Below are 20779 nucleotides of genomic sequence, written 5' to 3'. Positions count from 1 at the left end.
ACAAGAGCTTGTGTTTTAACAACTGTTGGACTGTTAAAACCAAGCATTCATCACATAAACTTTAAGAGGAACAAATAGATTTGAAAATTGTCTCAAAATTAGAGTTTTGTTAGTTAAATCCTATCTGAAACCTGTGATATTTAAATGACTTGTCTCTGCCTTCCGTCTGGAACGTGAAGGGAATGACTGTGTGGGTTGAGGCACTGGTTTGGGATTTGAGGTCTGAGTTCAGTTTTCCCTCTTCCAGCTACTCTGTACTTGACCTTGAGTAAGTGATCTAGACCCTGATATTACAACCAGTTAAACTTGTGCCTGCCTTAATTTATGGATGTGAGTTGTGCCTTTGGAGGAGACTGTAAACATGTTAAAATGACATGCCTAGGAAACTTGTAAATAAGGGCTTTTATTTTGGGGATTCAATTCTGATTTGTGAAAACTCCTAAATCAGAGTAAAGCTCTAGCTTGCTACAGACTAGTGTAAATGCAGTTTGCACTTACAGATTATGGTGTAAACGCTTGGTATCTTATCAGATTTCTCTCTCCTTTTGTTTTGCTGAGTCGCAGAGAGGCTCCTTCTCCCCTCCCTGCCCGTTGCTTTTTGGCTGTCATTTTAGTAGAAGTTCTTTGCAGCCAGGTTCAGTCACTGTTCTGTTTGTACCCACGTAGTATTTTCTATTGAATTTACTATTGTGGTTGAATTCTTAAAATTATGTAAAAAAATAAAAATTATTTGCCAATGCAGAAAGAATGGAACTACTAAAAGAGTGGGTTTGCAAGGCTTTCTGGGGCTGCGTTTTAAATATGATTTTTTCCGGTTGTAATTTATGACATATTTTAGTTCTAGACACAAACTGAAAAAAGGTACAGTAAATGGAACAAAACTAACTGAGCCCAGAGACTTGCCTGGTAGAGAGATGAGGAGTGAGTAAGGATGCATGACAGACGTTTTCTGTATTTGAAAAGGAATATGCAAAAAAGTGTCTTGACACTAATTACATTTCGCTCTTTCTGAGGAAGAAAGTGCGCAGTGGTAGCAAGTCATGGCAAGATATGAGTGCTGCAGCAAACATGAATATTTAGGAATCTCTGGACCAACCGTGTTGTTTCTAACTAGAGGTGCCAGTTAAACTGTTGGATTTCTGATGTCATGGGGAAACATCCGGGAATATTTAGTCATTCAAGATTGTTGAGCAAGTGCAATGCTTGCAGACGTGCTTGACAAGTTCCTTATTTCAGTCTATGCAAAAATCCTCACTGGCGTCAGTGGTACTAGAAACTAATCCTGAAATGGTACAGAATGTGCCTTTCAAAGAGTTTTGAGTATTTGAAATAAAGGTAAACTAAGTAATGGCCGTGGAGCCTGGGTGAACGTGCAGCTGGGGCGTTGCTAAGAGCTCTTTGGTGTTTTCCTTGTTCGGGAATGGCTCTTGCACAGTGTGTCCTGATCAACTTTGAGTGAAGATAACAACAGTTTTCAATGCAGAGTGAATTTGTTTATTGTAATCAGTGCTGTTTCAGGTCTCCAGCGTGTAAGAATTCCCTACAGGGTAAATGGAAATCCGGTTCCTCGTGTGATATTAGCTAGATGCATCTGAAGTAGAGCGATCAAATAGTTAATGTCAAAAAGCCTGCCTCTTCTGTCTTTCGAATTGTCCCAGCAGGGGTTGCATTTCATGGTTGACATTAGCCATGCTGTTCCAGCTCCTGCTTCTTTCACATCCTGCTTTTCATCCCCCCTCCTTACTTATGTTTTTTTAATGCATCTCTTATTCAATGTGGTTAATAAGCAAATTTGTCATCTGCTTATTTTTGTCTTTGCTAGCACTCCCCCCACCCTCCCGTTCAGACCAAATTAACAGTAAGCCAGTGAATTGAAGATAATGCTACTGTGAATTATCCTTTGCTGCAGGGCAGCTCTGCATTTGTAGTGCCAAGCTGACTTTAGTTTGTGTGACTAAAACCAGGCAGTCCAAAAAGAACTGGGATTTTCATTCCTGACAGGAGGGGCTCATGGGTGTTGGAGGGTGGTGATGAACTTTAGGAGGCTTGTCCTTGACAGGTTCTTTTCGTGGGGACATCTTTGGCTGGTCTGTCTTGACCTTGTCCTGTGGGTTGCTGCATGAATTGCACTTGCTCTGTATATTTGTAAAAAGGCGTCAGAGACAAATACAGAGTGGTTACTTATGGTTTGAGGGATCCTTTGTGAAGATGGACGTCATGTTTTGCGAGGCAGAATGTAAGCTCCCAGTAAGAAAACAGTCCTTACTCTGAAGAACTTGCATTGCACCTAAGCAAAAAGAAACAAGCCTAAGGACAGGCAGCATTGGAGGGTTTTTTTTTGAGTGAGAGGATCATGGCACAGTAAAAAATGGGCCTAAAGTAAAACTTTTTGGTAAGAGAGAGGTTTGTTGCCCACCTTTGCGCATTCTGTATGCATGCAAATGATTTGTCCTTGGAAGGGGGGAAAAAAGGGAGTGAATATTCCTGTTATCCTAGTGGTATAACATGAGCTTTCTTTGGAAGAACCACTTCTGAGGTGGCCAGAGCATGTTCCATGAGCACTTACACATGTAGCACTCCTTCCAGCGAGGTTTTTTGTATTTGGATGATGCAATGTAAACCCTTCTGGATGGACAGTACCTGCGCTCTGGGTCCATGAAGTTCTGTGGAGGTCCATTCCTTCTGCAGAGGCCTTGACAGTGCCTGTATCTCATACTCACAAAGAGAAAGGGAGAGAGAAAGGTCGGTGTCTCTCTCTGTAATTATCGTGGTGACCCAGCTGTGATAGGTGTAAGCATGTAAAAAAAGTGGTTGGAGTAAACACTACTTTTTTCATCCAGTGGGTAAAGAAGTTGCATTGTGTTGATTTTTCCATTGATAACTATTGAGCACTAGTAAAGTTTTTCATCTGAGTGATGGCAGTCTAGAGAATCAAGACCAAAGTACAGACTAACGTGTTTAGGAGCAAGAGTGGGATTACTATATTGTACTAATTCTGGATAATATCCCAGTCATCTCTCTGGAACATTAAATGTTTTGCAGTCTGGCTAAGTATTGATGTACTAAACTGGAATACATCTCCTCACACACACAAAATAACAAAACGTCAGAAAGGGGAGAAATCCATTAAGGTGTAACAGATGTATTCTTTTTAAGGAAGCATCTTGCTTTTTTCTTTACATGAAATCAAAATGAAAGTAATAGAAAATGAGTGAGTAGAAATTATAATCACTGCCTGTGCCCAAGGTCTGGGACCGTGGCCTGGGATATACTGGATAAAAGAACAAATTCATGACATAATTATCTAGCCAAGCCTGGCAAGCTGACTAAAGGTTGCTTCCAGTGATTGCTTCTGAATGCAATTGGTTTTGACAACCTTGAGTCTGTCACTGTCATTCCAATAAAATGCGTTGCTTCAAATTAAGCAAAATAAGACCTTTCTTCTTTTTCATAGTCCTAGAAACTCTTGGGTCTTATTGTTCCTTTCTCCTTTTATCCTGAGGGCTTCTAGGAGCAATAGCAGTGGTGATTTGTCTCTGGATTCCAAGCTGACAAGAAGCTTTACAATTTGTCAGTTAGTAATTGGGGCACTGTGAACTCTCAGCAGCAGATTGAATATCATAATTAGAGCTCTATATGTTTGATTTCTTTGGAGTAATGTCGTACAGATCAGGAAGTGGCTTTATAACTCTGTACACAAATGGGACAATCTTGTCAACATTCATGACCTTAGGGAACCAGTAAGGTTGAGTGATGGTGGCTTTCGGGTGGGCTTCTAGGTTGGAAAATAATGCTGTGGATGTTGGATTGTGTGAGTGGTTGGTTCAGCTTCCAGTGCCTGGGAATTTAGTAGTAGAGAGACCATCACCATCCTTTGCCCCGTTGTTGGTAGCCTCAACAGACAGGCAAAGGTGGAGTCTGTCTCTGAAAGCACGTCTACTTGGTTTCTCCGGGGATTGAAGGATTGAAGCGTACTCTCTATACTTGCTTGTTGGATGAGTGGAAGGTTTCATTCTCCAGGATTAAGAGTCTGTTTAAACTTTGAGTTGGTAGTTTAGTTGATTCTCTTTTCTCCTTCTCCTTCCTCAAAAGTCTCCTCTCATTCACTCCTCTCTGCTGTTTTGTCCTCATAGAGCACCGCGTGTCACGTTGTCCTCAGCAGAGTCCATGCACCCGAGAAAGGATGTGCGAGGCAGACATGTGTCCAGTGCTGCACGTGTTGAATAAATGTGTTTCTGATTTTCAGTACTTAATTCTAAGAGTTTGCCTAAAATATTTTCCTTCTTAACAATTTCATATTATTCTTTAAGCCTGAGGCATTTAGGTATAAGTTATAGACACTTGTGAGATCAACTGCGCTGCTGGCATGTAATTGAAACCTTTACTCTATTAAAGGCACAGTACTAGCTGTTACCAACTGCTCATGGAAATCTAGCTCTTAAAAACTGCATTAGCTCTTAAAAACTTATTTTAAGTAGTCATAGAGCTACCTTGACTTTCCCTTGCCGAGCCTGCTGATTTCTCACATTCATATATTCTTGTTCCTTAAAATATTTTCTTTTTACTTACGGCAGCCAGGTAAAATAAATAAAAACAATAGGGACATGCACATCTGTCAGCTCATGAAATCTTAAAACATTTTTTTCTCTAAGGATAGTAAGTATAGATATTTAAATGCAAAACAAAAACAGCTCTTGAAAATGTATTACTCCTTTTGCTAATATGATTCATTCTCCTGAGCGTTAAGCGGTAAGTGAGATGTCAGATAGCATTCCAAAACGTGTTCTGTGGAGGCAGTGTACAAAAGCTGAACTTTTATTAAACCTGTGTTATCAAAAGAAGCTGTGTCTCTCGGGGTGGAGGCACAGTGCTACTGGAGAACAGTGTTTGCCAGGGCAAAGTAAAGTAACTATCGGGTTTGAGAATCTGACAGTACCTCCTTTTGTTGCTGTGTTTTCTTATGGACAGATTTCCTTTTGAAAACAGTGACTCAGGACATGGTCAGAAGGCAATAACTGTGTTAAAAAGTTATAACAGAGATACTGCCAAGGTGTCTTAAACTCTTAGACCTCTTTAAGATTCTGTGAAAGAGGTAGTTGCTTAACGTGTATTTCTGATTTCCCCACCGGACAGATTGAGTTTTAAAAGGATTTTTGGTGGCTTATTGGATACTGGGTTTAAAAGCAACAGCTAGACCTTTGCCTGTGGATAGGGTTCTTGGCATGTCTTTGGGCAAATTTGAACAACTAGTCTATGTTTCAGTGTTTAATTCCCACCTGCCCCCCCTTCTCATCCATGCTGTCTCCTTTTAATAGCTTCTTTTTCTCTCTTTAGACTCCAGGGATCACTAATTAAGAAATCAGCCTCTGGTTGGTTGGATAACCATTGGCAAGTGCCGCGGTTACAGTGCTGCTGGTCTTCCCCAGTCTCTGACTGCAAATGAGTAAAGATAGGAACACAGCTGTAATAGAAGAATGGACAGATTACAAAACCACTGGGATTGGGTCTCTTCTTATCTGTCTTCGCCAAACAGCAGGATATATGTCTCAATGAAATCAGAATTAGGAAACGACAAAGTGGAGTTTTACTCTTGAGAGATGCTATCAGTATCCTTCTGCAAAAAAAAAAAAAAAAAAGAATTTGGAAAGCTCAAGAAGCTATTCAGGATTTATGGTGTGGGTTGGTTGAGCTGGAGCTGTTCAGCTGCTCTTTACTGTGTTTACAGCAAAAGCAGCAACAAAATCAAACTTTACAGTTTACCTGTTCCGCTGTTATCGTCTGTTAATGTTGAGTCAATTGAAAAAGTCTGACCTGTGAAAAACTGCTTTGACTTCTGGATTGTAGTTCAGTTGAAATATATGATTTTGGTTCTCACTATGATGTGAATTCGGGCTCTTCTCATTAGTTTGAACTTGACATGGCAAACTGCTTTTGCTTCTCTAATAGGATTTGGAAGAAATCTTTTGCAGTGTCCCAAGCCAAGTATTGGGCAGCCTGATAGAAATACAGAGCCTGGCTGCATCTGTCTTTTCACTGAAGGTTGTTCCTGGTGCTCTGCCCGTTCTTTAGGCAGAGGGCAGAAATCCCAGCTCTGCAAGTGGGGCCAGTCCATGCCGTTTTGTAATTGGAGGCCCAATGGCTTATGAAGTTCCCGGGACAGGAAAATATTGAGTTTGATGAAAGATGGATGATGCAACTCTTAACGACTATAGTAATAGGGAGAACTTATAATTTCTTACCAATTTCAAACTCATCCTTCTTGGGGTGATGAATGTGTCCATCAAACATTCCCTAGCGATGCTGCATGTCGTTTCACAGGGCATGCAGCTAGTCAAAACGTATTCTAGACACCACTGGGGCATGGTGATGAAGCTGTGCTCTGCATCCAGAAGATGGGGCTTTCTGGTATTTATAAACCTAGTTCCCTAGGGAGTTTGGTTATACTGGCACATGCCCTATATTAGTAAAGTAGAAAGGTTGCCACTTATGTTGTTTGTGGCTCCATCTCTGGGAAATGTTTTCCACTGTCAAGATGGAGAAACCTTCTGCAAGGTTCAGGATGTTTCCTTTAAAAGACAGGGCTACCCAGAGTGGTAGTTGTCCATCTAACACCTGTGGGAGATTCAGATTTCCCTGTACTGCGTTCCACAGCCAGAGTAGATAATAACTCTGAGCTTTGTTAGATCCCTCAAGAGCTGCGTTGCCAGAGGAGTACCACAGCTTGCTGAACAGAACCAGAGGGACGTATGGATGCATATCTTCCACTCGGGACAAATGGATCGCTGAATCCAGAAGGAACCAACAGACTGTCAAAGCACACTTTGCAAATACTGTAGCAATCTTCTGGCTGGGGCTTGTAAAATCCAGACAATAAAGGCAAGAGGGGTGACTTGTCGCAAATTGAAAATGTGAATTTCCTCTGAATGGACATTGCTTGCAATTTTGTTTTCATGTTCAGTTCCTGGTGAAATGCCATGCACGTAAGAGTGACAGGCCCTTCAGAAGGCTGGCTGTGGCTAAGGTGATTACCTGGCACTTGGAAGACCTGAGTTCGGTTGTCAACCCTGCCACACAGTTTTCTGCCTCATCTTACCATCTGCTGGAAAAGATGCGATAAGTCTTTAATCTTGTGTTTTAGATGATGATTTTCCCTGGAGAAGGCTTATCTCGTTTTGTACAGTGCCGGGATAATGAGAGTTTGTTTTCCATTTCAGAGGGCTTTAAATGCTGCTTAAATAAATAAATAAATGTAATTGGGCCCTGTGTTCCCCCCCACCTCTTCCACACTAATACACTGGTAAATTAAGGCAGCGATTCTGTTGGATTCTGTACTTAGACCTACAAGTACTCATTTAGAAGTCAAATATCTCTGGGCTTGGGCAGGTTTGGAATGAAGGTTTGCATTTTGCTTGCTCTGCCTTTGCATATGGAAAAGGTTCAGTTCTCTCTGTGATGCATAAAACCTGAACACCTTTTGTCTGAACTGTTTCTCTCAGCAGCCTCTTGGGTTGCTGAAATGACTCTTAAAAGAGCAGGAGGTGGGGAACCAAAGAGGCAGAGCTGGGCAGGTAAAAACCATGTACCTCCTGTGAACAGGGGCCCCTCCCGGAACACTCTTTGTGCTTCACCAGCTGCTAGGTTATAGTTCCATAGCTGAGGAATTTGGAGGAGCATCATTTCTTGGTGCATGCATGTCTGTTCTTGGCAGGCCTGCTCCCTGTCTTTTGAAGGGTACCTTAGCTGAACGGCTCAGTGTTTTAGGCCTGTCTGATTTTTATTTTCCTTAAATGGATGGCCTTAAGAGCTGTTGGCAAATGCTTCTTGCTGTATTCATGAGGAGCAGGGAATTGGTGATCTGATGGGAAAGCCTGTGATGCGCCTGGCGAAATGGTGAAGTACAGCATTGTGAACTCTTTTCATGGCAGCTTTTTTTTTTTTTTGGTGGAAAATCTGTGTTCTTCAGTACTGCTGTACATTCTTGTAAGGATGCACTGAACAAGAATAGCTTGAAGAAATATTTCTTTATAAAGAACTCCAAAATCTGTATCAAGTACCAAAGAGAGTCCCTGAGCACCGCAGCTTTCTTCTTGCTTATAGATTTTCAGGAGTGTAGTAGGAAATGCAACAACCATCTCTCTCCCTTACCAGTGTCTTCCAGTTCTAAACTGAAGGGGCTACTCATGACATGCGGGAGGTTGGGTTATTGATGTTGATATGGACATGGTCTTTTACTGGAAGACTTCAGTTTTCTCAAAGCAACGCCTCTCTTAATTTGCTTTTACAAGGATATTCAATACATCAGTCCATGCAATTTGTGCTATCACTTTTTGTTATTTTTCTAAATGAAACAGTAGATATTTCTGTTGAATGCATTATAGTGTAGCTTGGAACAGCAGACTCGTGTCTAAACGTGAACTGGGGCTGGGGTTTGTGCTCACTATCAAGAACTTGCTTCACTTCTACACTGGAACACCTTTCTGATGGTGAAACCAACAATTTTTTACTTACCATGGTGAAAATATTTAAAGAGTGATCACCATCCCATATGGGCATGCATCCAAAGACTACCTGTTTCTTAATTTATATCTGACTTCTTGGGATTTTGTGACAAGCTGGAGATTTCTCTTTCAATGCCTAAACAAACTTGTAGGTCCAGTTATACTTTGAAGTTGAAGTGTGGGTGGAATTTATTCCTAGGTCTGGATGTAAAGAGGTCTGAACGCAGTTTTTCACTATGTTAGAAGTTTGTCTTGCAGTGTTGCTATCCCAGGGAGGTGTTAGAGGGCTGTATCTGGGCTTCCCCAACACCAGTACCATGTTGTTCCTCGTGGGAGACTAAACTTCGAAGAGGTGTAGACAAGGACAGCTCTATCTTGTGACCTGGATTCCAAAATACTTTGTCTACAGAGACTGTCCAGACCGTGTGTTGAACAGCTGAAACAGCCATGAAATGGATTCACATTGTACCCCTCCTGGGCTGCCTTTAAGACTCGATGAAGATTCTGGGAATCGTGTGTTAAATTGATGTCTCTATGATGCAGTACACTTCTTAAGCTTGTACAAAGAACTGACTAGTGAAGGTTTCCGGTGGCTTCCTGCAAAAGAAAAGGATACAGGATCTTTTGGGGTTTTCTGTGCAATTCTGTGGGAGAGCTGACATTTTGCATGTGCTTTGAAGATAAACAGAGATGGTAGTCTCCACCTTTGTGCCTCTGTTTTATACAGGTCTGGAGGCAACAGGCGCTATTGCATTCATTACAACAATTCTAACTTGTCGTGGGCTGTGAGATATACTTCTGGAAGCTGGAGCAGTGTAGACCAAAAAGACCTTATTAAAATAAACTAAATAATTTTCACCACATCAGTGACCAGAATTATGCCATTTAATTAAAATATGTCTAGACAAATAACCTAGGGGGAGAGAGATAAGTGTTAGAGGTTTCTGCATAGGGACCATGCTAAATAAATTTGTGAATAGCTGCTTTTCTCTGCCAAGTGTCTGGAGTCTTGGAGTACTGTAGCTGCTGATGGATAATGTGGTTGTTTCTCGTGTTGGCATTCTTCTCTTTGTTAGCAGTTATTTTCACCTGTCTGTAAATAATATTTCTGTGAGGTATTGATTAACAGCTGTGGCTATGTTTTTTTTGACCTAGCTTTATTATTATAATGAGGTACTTCTAAGAGAGCACAAAAGGAACATTTCACAGAGGAATAAGAATTGATTCTTATCTGGACGGCTCTCATGTAAGTTTAGCATTTCTCGTTTTGTGTTGTTTGGCAGCTGACACCGTATCTGTCCTGGTTGTGTGACACCTTTGTTGAAAATGAATTGAATAGTTGTAATAAGAGGTCTGGATTGCTACCATATCCAATGGTTACTTAGAATGGTAGAAATAAACTCACTTTACTTCAAGTTGACTAGGAAAAATGCTCTATTTTCTAAGGCCGCATGTTGAACTTGTTTCTTTCTTGTTTTTTATAGGTATGAGCCATGGGCTGTCTGCGTGCCATTTTGGATGCATGATAGCAAAGAGTGTATCTGTCTTAGTTTGAATCCTGTTAGTGTGGGAAGCCCTTGAAATAATTTGTGGCAGCACGGGCTTAAGTGTGGTCTGTCAGCCAGAGGAAGAACCGGAGTCCCTAGTGTAATCCATGGACTGTAATGAAGTTTGTGTAACTACATCACTGCTCTTGTCATTGCTTGAGCCAGCTGTGTTAAAACTAACTGGGATTTAGTACCTTGAAATGCTTCTTTGTCCGTGTCGATATCCAGCAGTTGAATTTCAGGCTTAGGCTGAGGCGTCCATGCTTCTGGCTGGAGGTCCAAGAATAGTGGCTGCGAAGTGATGCTTTTTGCATGTTGATGAATTAAAGTTATGTTATTCCAAAACATCCTTAGGGATGATGTGAGATCTTGGGCGTTCACGGAACTCTTAATGCTTGCCAAGTGACTTTGAAAGGACTGGATGCATAGCTAAAAGGACGTACTATTTGAGTCAGTTTGTGCTGAGGGAGGCTATATTACCAAAATCAGTGTTCCCTTTGCACAAAAATACAGATTTTCTTGGTGGTGTATGGTAGGTAGAGTGGCCAATCAATGCGGCTGGGGGCTGTTGACGATCAGCTAAAAGCATCATGAACCTTGCCTTTCAGAACTGGCTTGGAGAATGGCGCTTGGACTGCATGTTAGAAACCGCAACGTCTCAATGAATCGGTATGTGGCTCTCAGCGTGCGAGGTCATGACCTGACTTCAGCCTGCAGAGGCTTAGGTTTTCAACAGGCTGTGCCTCTGCCTTGACTTTGTGTGAATGTCATCCCGAAGTGCTATTTTGAGTGTCCTGCTCTGGAGTTTTGAAGATAATTGCACCCTGGGGAAAGCAAAATCAGAGCCAGCTGTTTCAAATGGGCATTCCACAACCAACTTGCTGCTGGCAGTAGCCTCTCTTTTACAGTGTTTTTCCTAGGTTGTTTTCAAGAACTATTTAATTTTATGGGGGCTTGTTAATATTTATTGTTTTGTAACTAACACATTGAACTGCGACTTGGAAATCTGGGTTCAGGTCATAATTATGCTGACCTGTCCCTTTGTATTGTGACTTCTTTGTCTTTACGGGAGAGGTGCTGATATGTGTCTGTCCCTTGGGACAGCTCCAAGAATGGATTCATTAACACCTGTGAGTTTGTAATGTAGTCACATAAATAATTTACGGAACAGTGTGGGGGTTAGGGGGAAAAGGGAAATAATAGAAAAGAGAGAAGACTGTTAGTGCGGTGAAAATGCTTTGCTTGTTATGGACAGTTTGGCCAGTTCTATTCCAAACCCTTTCTGAGGGAGTAGATGGTACTGATAAAAAAAAAAAAAAAAAAAGGTAAGGTCTTAGGAATCTAAAAGTCAACCATTTGCTTGGCTTCTCTGTGTGCATAATTAAGAGTAACCTTTTTTCTACTGGGTTTCATGGTTTAACACTAGCCAGCAATTAAGCACCACGCAGCCGCTCGCTCACTGCTCCTCCCCCCCGCATAGGGATGGGGAGGAGAATGGAAAAAAAGAAAAAAGTAAAACATTTTTTGAGATAAAGACAGTTTAATAGGGCAGCAAGGGAAGATAATAATAATAATAATAGAATATACAAAACAAATGATGCTTCTTGTGTGCCTCCTCGCAGAGCATGGGAAGCTGAAAAGTCCTTGACCTTAGTATAAGCACTACTTAGCAACAACTAGAACATCAGTGTGTTATCAATATTATTCTCATACTAAATCCAAACAACAGCAGTATACCAGCTACTAGGAAGAAAATTAACTCTATCCCGGACAAAACTGCACCCTAGGTTAGCTGATCATGGAGCGGAAGGTAACACTATGCACAATTGGGGCTATCAGTGCTAAAATCAAAATAGACTAATTTCTATAGATATCAACTTATAATGCCATACATGCTTGTATTTTAGTGTGGTTTTCGCACCTTGAGCGTCTGCACAACCACTGAAATATTGTTAACTAAGGAGTGGAGAAGCAATTTGTGTTCCCTCTATGCTATTGCTCTTTAACAGTCAGTCATAAATATTTTAAAATACTTAATTGGAAGCCATTTCTCATGGGTACTACAAAGTGCACTATATTTGGAGACCCTTTCAAGACAATGGGCAGAGGATCTGGCGAGGGTCTGGAGCCTAACACAAGTCAGGCCGTGCTGCACTTGACTTGAAATGGAAGGATGAGACAGATCTGGGCTGGGAGCCCAAGTACCAGTTGGTTCAAAACACGTGGAACCTTTTAGTATGAGTCACTGTGTCAGACTGTTGCACTTCGTAATGACTGATAGGCCTTTAAAAGTGCTTTGAGTGTGATGCAGATGGCTAAACTGGATTGCTGTAGATGAAAATTCCCCTGCTCACAGGCGAGGCAGCTGTAACGCACGTAATCTCTGCTTTCCTCCCTCCGTCACATGCTCCCGTTGTTCTTTTCGGATTCACGTGCCGGGATCTTGCTTAAGCAGAACTCTGGGTTTCTCTAACCAAGTAATGAGGCTTTCTGCTGCTCGAATGTCTGTATTAAATAGTCGTGAAGGAACTTTTAAACATGAAGATCTCATAATTTTCTTGTAGTAAGAGGGAGTGTAATAGGCCAAATGACCTCCTCAAGGTCATACAGGGGTTTGGTGCCAGAGTGGAGCCTAAACAAATTCAGTTGTCCTTGAGTCCCAACTCATTGCTATAAAAAATGAAGCTTTACGTTTGAAATGAAAGGCAGGTTCAGGCTGATTCTCTCCTAGGGAATACAGCAGTTCTTGCTTTGTTCATGCACTTAAGCTCAGGTCAGTATCTGGTATGGGACCTAAGTGCCAAAACTTTACGGTATCCTGCCGTTCTCCTGAAAGATGATAAATTATCCCTACTGTTCTAGAAGGCTGGCATGACAAACTGCGGGATGTGCCCCCAGGAATAGAAGTGAGTGGAGAAAACAGGGAAGAGGCAGTTATGTGGGCAAAAGCGTTTAGTGTGGTGATGAAGATCAGATGTGGCAGAGGATAACCGGTGTATAAACATAGGAATGCATTAACTGTTAATTGCAGACAGAATCGCTGAGACTGTTTAGATTTTTAAAAGTGTTAAGAATAACGTGAGTCAAAGAGTAGCATGTAATTACATGAATGAAGAAAAAGAGTGTTTCTTAACGCATTTGTCACCTATGCAGGAAGAGGCGACTTCCCTAACACCCATTGCACGCAGTTTCTGGCTAAAATTCCTACAGAATCTGTAAGAAGGAGCTGGTGTGTGTGGTGGAAGGCCAGGAGGTAAACCTCAACCTGGGGAGTGCTGTCACAAGAGCTGACTTTATAAATGGCTTCATGCAGAAGGGACGTTGAACTTGTGTAGCCGGGCCTCTGCAGATCATGCCGCTTTGTTAGGAGAGCTCTCGCGTGCATTGCAGCTAGGTATCTTTTTTTGAAGAGGATTTTGTTCCACGGTTGGGTGTGTCATTTATGTCATAATTGTGGGTAGCATGTTCATATTCATTTTTGACAGGTTTATGTGTGAGTTGGCGTACCAAAGTGCATATATGGAAAGGCAAAGCACTGTCAGTGTTTATGAATAACAACCTAAAAAGGAGAACGGTGGTTCCGCTCTGGCTCTGTGGTATTTTGAGGGGTGATTGGCGTGAGCTTTCCGCAGAGCAGCACTGTAGGGCTGCCTTGGAACTGGCAGCTCGTTCCCTGCTCGCCAGCTCAGTGGGGTGCAGGCAAGATCTGAGGCTTTCATGCATCACAAAAGGCTGCAGATCTTTTGTGTTGAGCAGAGCCCTTCTCTGCTGCACTGCGTTATGGTGTTTATTTGCTCGGCAAAAAGATTCCTCTTCTCCTCCCCTCTTTCTTATTTCCAGAATAAATATTATATCCTAGCCAAGCCTCACCTGTAAATTCAGTGGGTGGCTTTATTTTCATTAATTTCTCTGAGTTGGAAGGGTGGCTAAAGGCTCTCTGTGTTGTGACCTCAGCTACAAAAAGTCTAAAGTTTTAATTCTGCATTGAAGGTTCAAACTGAAATGTTAATCAGCTTCAGAAAGACTATTTTTGGAGCTGCTGCCTTGGATTCCAGTTGAGTCGTTGCATTTTGCCACGTGATCAGAAGGGTGAGAGGGTTTTTTTCTTTCTCTGCATGTCAGCTGTTTGCTACTGGGTTTGCTGTGTGCAGTCTGCACTTTAAACTGTCCTTAAAGCAACTGCATGTCTTTATTTTACTTAGGTTTTCCTAAAAATGGCTGTCTTCTGTCATTTACTTTTGTATTGTAGTCTGGTTTTCAGAGATGTTTATATTCTGCATGGAAGTTTGGCCCAGTATTGCCAGGCAAGATGCAGGGGGTAGTTCGAAAAGTCTGGATCTTCTTCAGAAAGGGCTTCTTCCTGGGGAGCTTTAAAAATATTTTTTCATGGCTGGTAAAGTCAGAAGAGTTTCTATGAAGCAGCTAGCTAGCGTCACTGGAGTGTAATACTGCTGCTGTCGGTCTGACTGCTAGTCCAATGCACAAATATCTCTCGAAATACATTAGAAGTTGGGAGCTTCCAAAGCAAAAGTTGCTTTTCAGTGAGCTTAGAATCTGCAAAAGCAATTAGGAGAATCTTACGAACAGCTTCCCTTAGTATTAATTCATTGTGGATGTGGATTTATAATTACTTACAATTTTACTAATTTAAACAGGTTTTTTGAAAACTTCATAAGTAGAATGAAGTTGCCCATAGAAGTTGTGGAACTTCCATCCTTGGAGATACTCAGAACTTGACTGGACATGGCCCAGAGCAACCTAATCCCACTGTGTGCTGGAGGTTGGACTAGGTGACCCCTGGATTTCTCTTCTCCTACGCGGTTCTGTGAATCAAAACTAACATCTACATAATCTCTTACCTGCCTTTTCTGGTGACAGGAGTCACTGAAGATATGTATAGAACAAATGAATTAATTACTTTGCTTTCTTTCTACGGATCTCCAAGCAAGTTATAAAAAATAACAAAAGAAGCTTCTCTCACCCTTTTCCCGTCAGTAAGGGACAATGAGAGAGTTAAGATTTGATTATGATCACAGTGACAAGATGGGAATAATCTGGTATATTGGGATGCACCATTTGGGGCATGGTATGCGTTAACCTAGAGTGAACGTGTAGGGGCCGCACCACTGTCTCGACCCTGTGTTTCCCATGTGTGTGGCCATGGAAGATTGGGACTGCAACTGGTGAATCAAGCAAAGGAGAATTTCCTTGCTAACCTCATTTTTTCTGAGTAGAAGGAAAAAATCATCTAGATAATTCTGGAGATTAAGTCTCTCACAGGCGTGCATGATGCAATCAAGATGCAAGTGTATGCAACACTATCAAACCCAGTGTTTAATATCCAGTTGCCTAAATGCTTATGAATCAGAGAGTCATTAGAGGTTTGTGGGGTTCACTTGGAATTCTTAATATGGAGTCAGCACATATTCGGAGGCAGCAAACTGCTTGGCAGAGGGATGGGAGTGAGGGTAAACCTAAACAATCCTTGGTTTTTGGGCTAGAGCCCTCTTTGCAGGAAAACAAGGAGTCAGGATGCTGGGAGGGTAACCAGGAGAGTGAACCTGTCATAGAAGCAGGTGAGGTATGAGAGGGTGAACAAGACTGGTTTTGGTAAATGCACCATACACCTATTTGCGCAGAATAGGGTGGTAGCAAAGTCAGAGGATCCAGACACAATTCCAGGAAGCGAGAGGAAGGAGGGGCTGTTACCAGCAGTGATTGTTTCATTTAGTAATTAATTCTTAAATCTCCTCTAAGTCAAATAAAGCAGAGGATGTGAGCTTCTGAGAACTATTCCCTCCTCCCCTTCCCCGCACATCCACACCCTTTTTTGCACATACTCTTTCTAAGTGAAGACTGTTGGTGTGAGATTTGATCATGGGGAGCTTGCTGGCAACGTAGAGCGGGTGCTTGGGGGTGTTCAAGGGTGTGGGGTCTCTTTCATGATCTGTCACTGATGTACTGTGTGATCTTGGGTGAGTTGTTCCCTGATGTTCTTCTTTTACCTTCCTTTTACCTGATAGATCTGTTTGAAGGATGAACTAAAGGATGTGATAACCTTGAGTAACCTGGTCTAATGGGAGGTGTCCCTGCCCCTGGCAGGGGCGTTAGAACTAGATGATCTTTGAGGTCCCTTCCAAATCTAACCATTCTATGATTCTATAATGTCTTGGGCACCAAGGTATCTGGAAGTGACTGGTTTGTTCTGTTACCGTTTGGTGTTTGTTGAGTGGTAGCGTTGTAAATGGCTCTATGGGTAGGTGTTTATTTGCTCTCTTTTCTCTGTCCCAGAGTGGCTTATAACCCGGGTTAAGCAGAAGATTGTGTGTGCTGCAATGGAGACTGCATGTGTTCCACCTTGCCGGCAATTCCAGGGGCACTGTGTTGCCAGGAGGCAGGATGGACCTAGGAAGCAAATACCCCCTCTTCTGAAGGGAAGCTTTAACTCTATGAGAGCAGGGCGTGTGTTTCTTGGTATCAGATGGTCTTTGTTCTTATCAAACAGTAAGTCCGTTAATGACTGTGTTTGAGAGCACTGGTGTCATATCTCCACAGTGGACCACATCCAATACCAATAGAATTTTCTTCACCTCAGTAGGAGGTCTCTGGCAGATCCTTCCTTGTCATGCTTGGCTTGGGTCTAGGTTGTGAACCCATTAGTTAGGACCTTAAGACCCTGGTCTTAAGCTGCTGTATATATTAGTTCTTTATGGACCGCGTGTGTTTCAAGAGCAGACAACAACATGGGCCTCCCTCGGCCCTTGCGTCTTAAGTTCTTGTAGAGCAAAAGACGTTGTCTTGAGTATGAAGTTATCCTCAGACTGAAGCATATGGCTGCAACCGTTCATATTCCTTTCTTGCCTTCTCTCCACTGCTTCCCCTTCCAGAGGATTGAAAGGAGCCGTGTCTTTACTACAAATAATGATTTGTAAAACAGTGATATTTGAAATTAGTGGCTGCTGCTGTCTTTGATGTTCTTGGCACTGTTGATTGCTACCCAAAGCAAGCTGGGAATTACAGTCTGTCATTCTCCTGCCTCATAGCTCAAGGCTATATTTAGTAGTTCAAGTTGCAACAGATCTGGAAGTCGTTCCCTTTAGCTGCAGCAGAAGCCTAATGCTGTGATAGAGCGTGTTGTTTTGTAAGTGGTGACTTCAGTGTGCCAGTTTTCCATCGCGAGGACAACGGAACCAGTCTGTGCAGTATTGCAGGGATATCCTGACTGCCACTCCGTGTGTTGAGTTCAGAAAGACCCCCAGGCCTTTGCTCTGGATTGAACCTCACAATCTGTATGTTTTTAGTGCTTGACTTTTGCCTAAGTCCTAGAGCCTGGTGAGAACTTCTGGATATAATTTCTGGGTTGCAGTAAGTGTCATTTCCTTATTGGAGGGGAAAAAAAATACTGTCATTGAAAACATGCAGCTGGCAAGATAAAATTACTGCAGCATCTTTATTTGCTGATCCTGCAGTTGCGTCTTTGCTGAGTGAGTGTTCTCTCCAGGACTTTATGAAAAGGAAAAGATCATGTTTGAATTCAAGTTAGTACACTGGGGCTGGAGATCCATGCAAATGTTGAAATCTTCTGTCTGCACGCAGAGTTTGCAGCTCCAGAATTACAGGTCTGAGAGCTTCATTGAATTGTCAGAGGTTTTTAAAGCACTGAGTATGAGTTGATTTCAATGGCGTTTACTCTTAATTGTCTCTTTAGAGTCTAGGTATAAATGACTAAAACCAATAATGAAACCACATGATCTTTTTCCTGGTGCCAAAAGGTGAAGGGAGGACAGATGCATTAGGAGTTAAATGAATATTTTAAAATGTTTTTCTTTCCAATAATAGGAAAGGGGTGAAGTCCACCTAATATTGTACTGCTAGCCATTAACAATGCAAATACATGTGGAGAAAGAAGAGAATGTTCTTTCCTTCTTTAAAAAAATGGATTAAAATGTGCAGATGCAGGTATTAGTGGTGGTGGTATTTAGTCCTGATTTTCCAAAAGTAAGATGGAAAGAAACTCTTTGTCCATTTGCTCTCTTCTCTTCTCCTTCCTGACCAATTTTTATCCCCGCCTCATAATACGACACTGTTTCATGCATAGTCAGTTACTTTGTGGCTATTGTGGTTTTTTTTACACAGCAACAAGAAACACCAAAACATAAATAAAGGAAAATGTGGTTGTGGAACCACAAATTTTTATTGAGTTTGACTAGACTTCAGGTTGGCTTTGTTAAAGCTTAGGGATTGTCAAACACAAATTGTCCCCGTTCCCCTGTGTAGGGACTTGAGGCCAGAAATCTATTTCTGTTACAAATCTACTGTTTGACTTGTTATAAACATCCCACCATATCTCTCCTCTGCCCGCATCAGACAGCCCCGACTCTGAAGAGCTTTCCCGGGTGTGTGTACAGGGCCTCGGTCAAAAGGTTCCCAGTTTTGGTTGGAGCCCTTAGGTAACAACAAGAATGTCTTGAGTATTGACATCAACATGCGGTAGTAAAGCCTTATATTTAAGAGCAAACCTGGTATTTTTTGCAGTTGAGTGACTTTCTATTAGTTAGCTCGGTTCCTTCAAGCTCTATATTAAAAAAAAAAAAAAAGGCAAAACACCCTTATGCTGGTAAAACAAATTCATGGAATAGAATCATGGAATATCTCAAGTTGGAAGGGACTCATAAGGATCATCGAGTCCAACTCCTGCTCCTCGCAGGTGTCACCCTGTCTGCTTCTCCTCTTTTCCTCCTGGAGGGTAAGTCTCTGGAAGATAAGGCAGTCTGGCATTGAGCTGAATTTTAAATTTAACCACCAATACTTTAAGTTTACGTTTTTACTGTAGTCTTCTTGAGTCACTAGAAATGATGAGGTAGAGTTTTTAGAGAGGCCACGCTATCTGTTCCAGGTTTGTCCACATTTAGTTTTTATGGCCACATAGTAAAACCTCATAAATGGTCATTGGCTAATATGTCTGTAGGCATGTTATCTATGTTTTATCTTTCTGTATAACTCTACAATCTTAATTTTGTCTCCTGTTTTAGAGACAGCTGATAAAATTTTATTTCTTCGTTTTTATGTCTGTGGCCCTCACTGTTCTTGCGTGAGTCCAGCAGCTGTTTCCCTGTTGCATCCTTAAATCTATCTTCTGTCATTTTAATTTTGCTGTGATTCAATTTACTAGTAACTTGTAGAAGTGCTGATTTTATTCTCCTTAATGATAAGGCTTTGCATTCCGGATTAAGCTTTTTATCAAGAAGGCTTCAGAATGGCTCCTAGTCAAGAAGGCTTCAGAATGGCCCCTAGCTGAATGCTCTCTTGGCGTTGCATCTGTTGGACAAGGAGAGGGCTCTGGGAGGGAACTTGGTGCCGCCTCTGTGGCACCTCTGGGCTTGACCATGGTGGCTCTTCCCCTGACAGGGCCTGGCCTCAGCCTTGCTGACCATCTTGAAACCATCCTGGAGCAAAAGGAGGGAGGCATAGGGAGCAAGAGAGATGTGCGGCTGGCAAGGGTGGGAAGAGAGCTTGAGTTAATGAAGAAGGTTGAGATGCTTGGCTAATGTACAGGGGATGAGGGTTCAACGTGAAGCTTGACCACAGCTCTTGCAGCGCCGTGGGGGGAAGGCACTGTGCTTTGGCCCTAAATCCAGTCTAGGAATTGAGGTAATAGTCCGTCCTTTGCCGACAGAGTGGCCTTAACTTGTGATCTGTGATCTCTGACACAGACACTGCACACAGACACAGTGGGATTTCAGTCACCATCAGATCTTTAAAAATTGTGGTGAGATGGAAGACACCGAAGTGGGGAAAAATGTTTGTAATTATTTTTGTGCCTACCAATTTGCGATGGTTGTCTGGAAAGGTACTATTCTACCCTTTATTTTTACTTGATTCCTTTGTTCTGATAGTCACACATTCTTCAAAAAGAAAACTTGCTGATACCAACATTTTAGTAAAAATCCGTATTTTTCCTGGACCGTTTAAGAAAACCACTGTCTCTTCTGATCCGGTGTAATTTCAACCCCTTGATTTTCTTCCTATTGTTTTTTGTCTTTTTGTTTTCCAGGGTGGTAAAGGAGGAGATCTCAGATGACAATGCAAAGCTACCTTGCTTCAATGGAAGAGTGGTGTCCTGGGTATGTTGGCTCGTGCACGCGTGTGTGGTGTGATACAGTGGGGCAGGAGCGGGGTTGGTACAAAGATCCTGATTTTTAGAAGTGTTTTGAATCTCAAATTACATGGAAGCCAAGGCTTAGTTTTTTATTATATCTGTAACATCCCTAAGTATCCCTAAGTAACATCCCCTGAAACTAAGTAATCTGTTTTAAAAATAAAAGTCCACAAAGGTGTGTGGGCCTGCAAAGGTGATTTAAACTAGAAACCTTTAATAGTAGTAGCATGTTCTGTCGTCTTTTCTTTCCCACTGTTATCTTTCTTCCTTGTATCCTAAGTATTACTGAATCTGATGAAGGGATCTGAAGTAATGCTGTAAAACCTTACAAAATAAGGCTACACTTTAAAAACATTTCCTTGCTTACCTTTTGTTGAAACCAATAAGAGCCAAACTGTAATCCTTGTTTTAAAAAAATAAAAATAAAAATTGTCCCGCAACATAAGGTTACATGTAAGAGGCAGCTTGCTGTCGGTAGGAGAGTGGAAGCACACTTTCGTCTGTGTTACACAGTCAGGTTCTGCCAAATCATTGAGTTTTAATACTGTCCCTAAATAGCTAAAAAAACTTCTTCA

General features: G+C 41.8%; 1 protein-coding gene across 4 annotated transcripts in view; it reads left to right on the top strand.

Annotated features, from left to right (window-relative positions):
* Positions 1–20779, top strand: part of DVL1 (dishevelled segment polarity protein 1) — a 94881-nt gene that overhangs the window by 14628 nt on the left and 59474 nt on the right. For all 4 annotated transcript variants that reach the window (XM_063354205.1, XM_063354204.1, XM_063354206.1 and 1 more), the window contains exon 2: positions 20100–20169. In XM_063354205.1, coding sequence (XP_063210275.1) covers positions 20100–20169 — 70 coding nt within the window. The remainder of the gene's footprint in view (positions 1–20099; positions 20170–20779) is intronic.

This window comes from Chroicocephalus ridibundus, chromosome 16 (genome assembly GCF_963924245.1).
Source record: "Chroicocephalus ridibundus chromosome 16, bChrRid1.1, whole genome shotgun sequence".
NCBI lineage: Eukaryota > Metazoa > Chordata > Aves > Charadriiformes > Laridae > Chroicocephalus > Chroicocephalus ridibundus.
The sequence above is the reverse complement of the archived record's forward strand: the minus strand, read 5'-3'. Positions and strand labels throughout refer to the sequence as shown.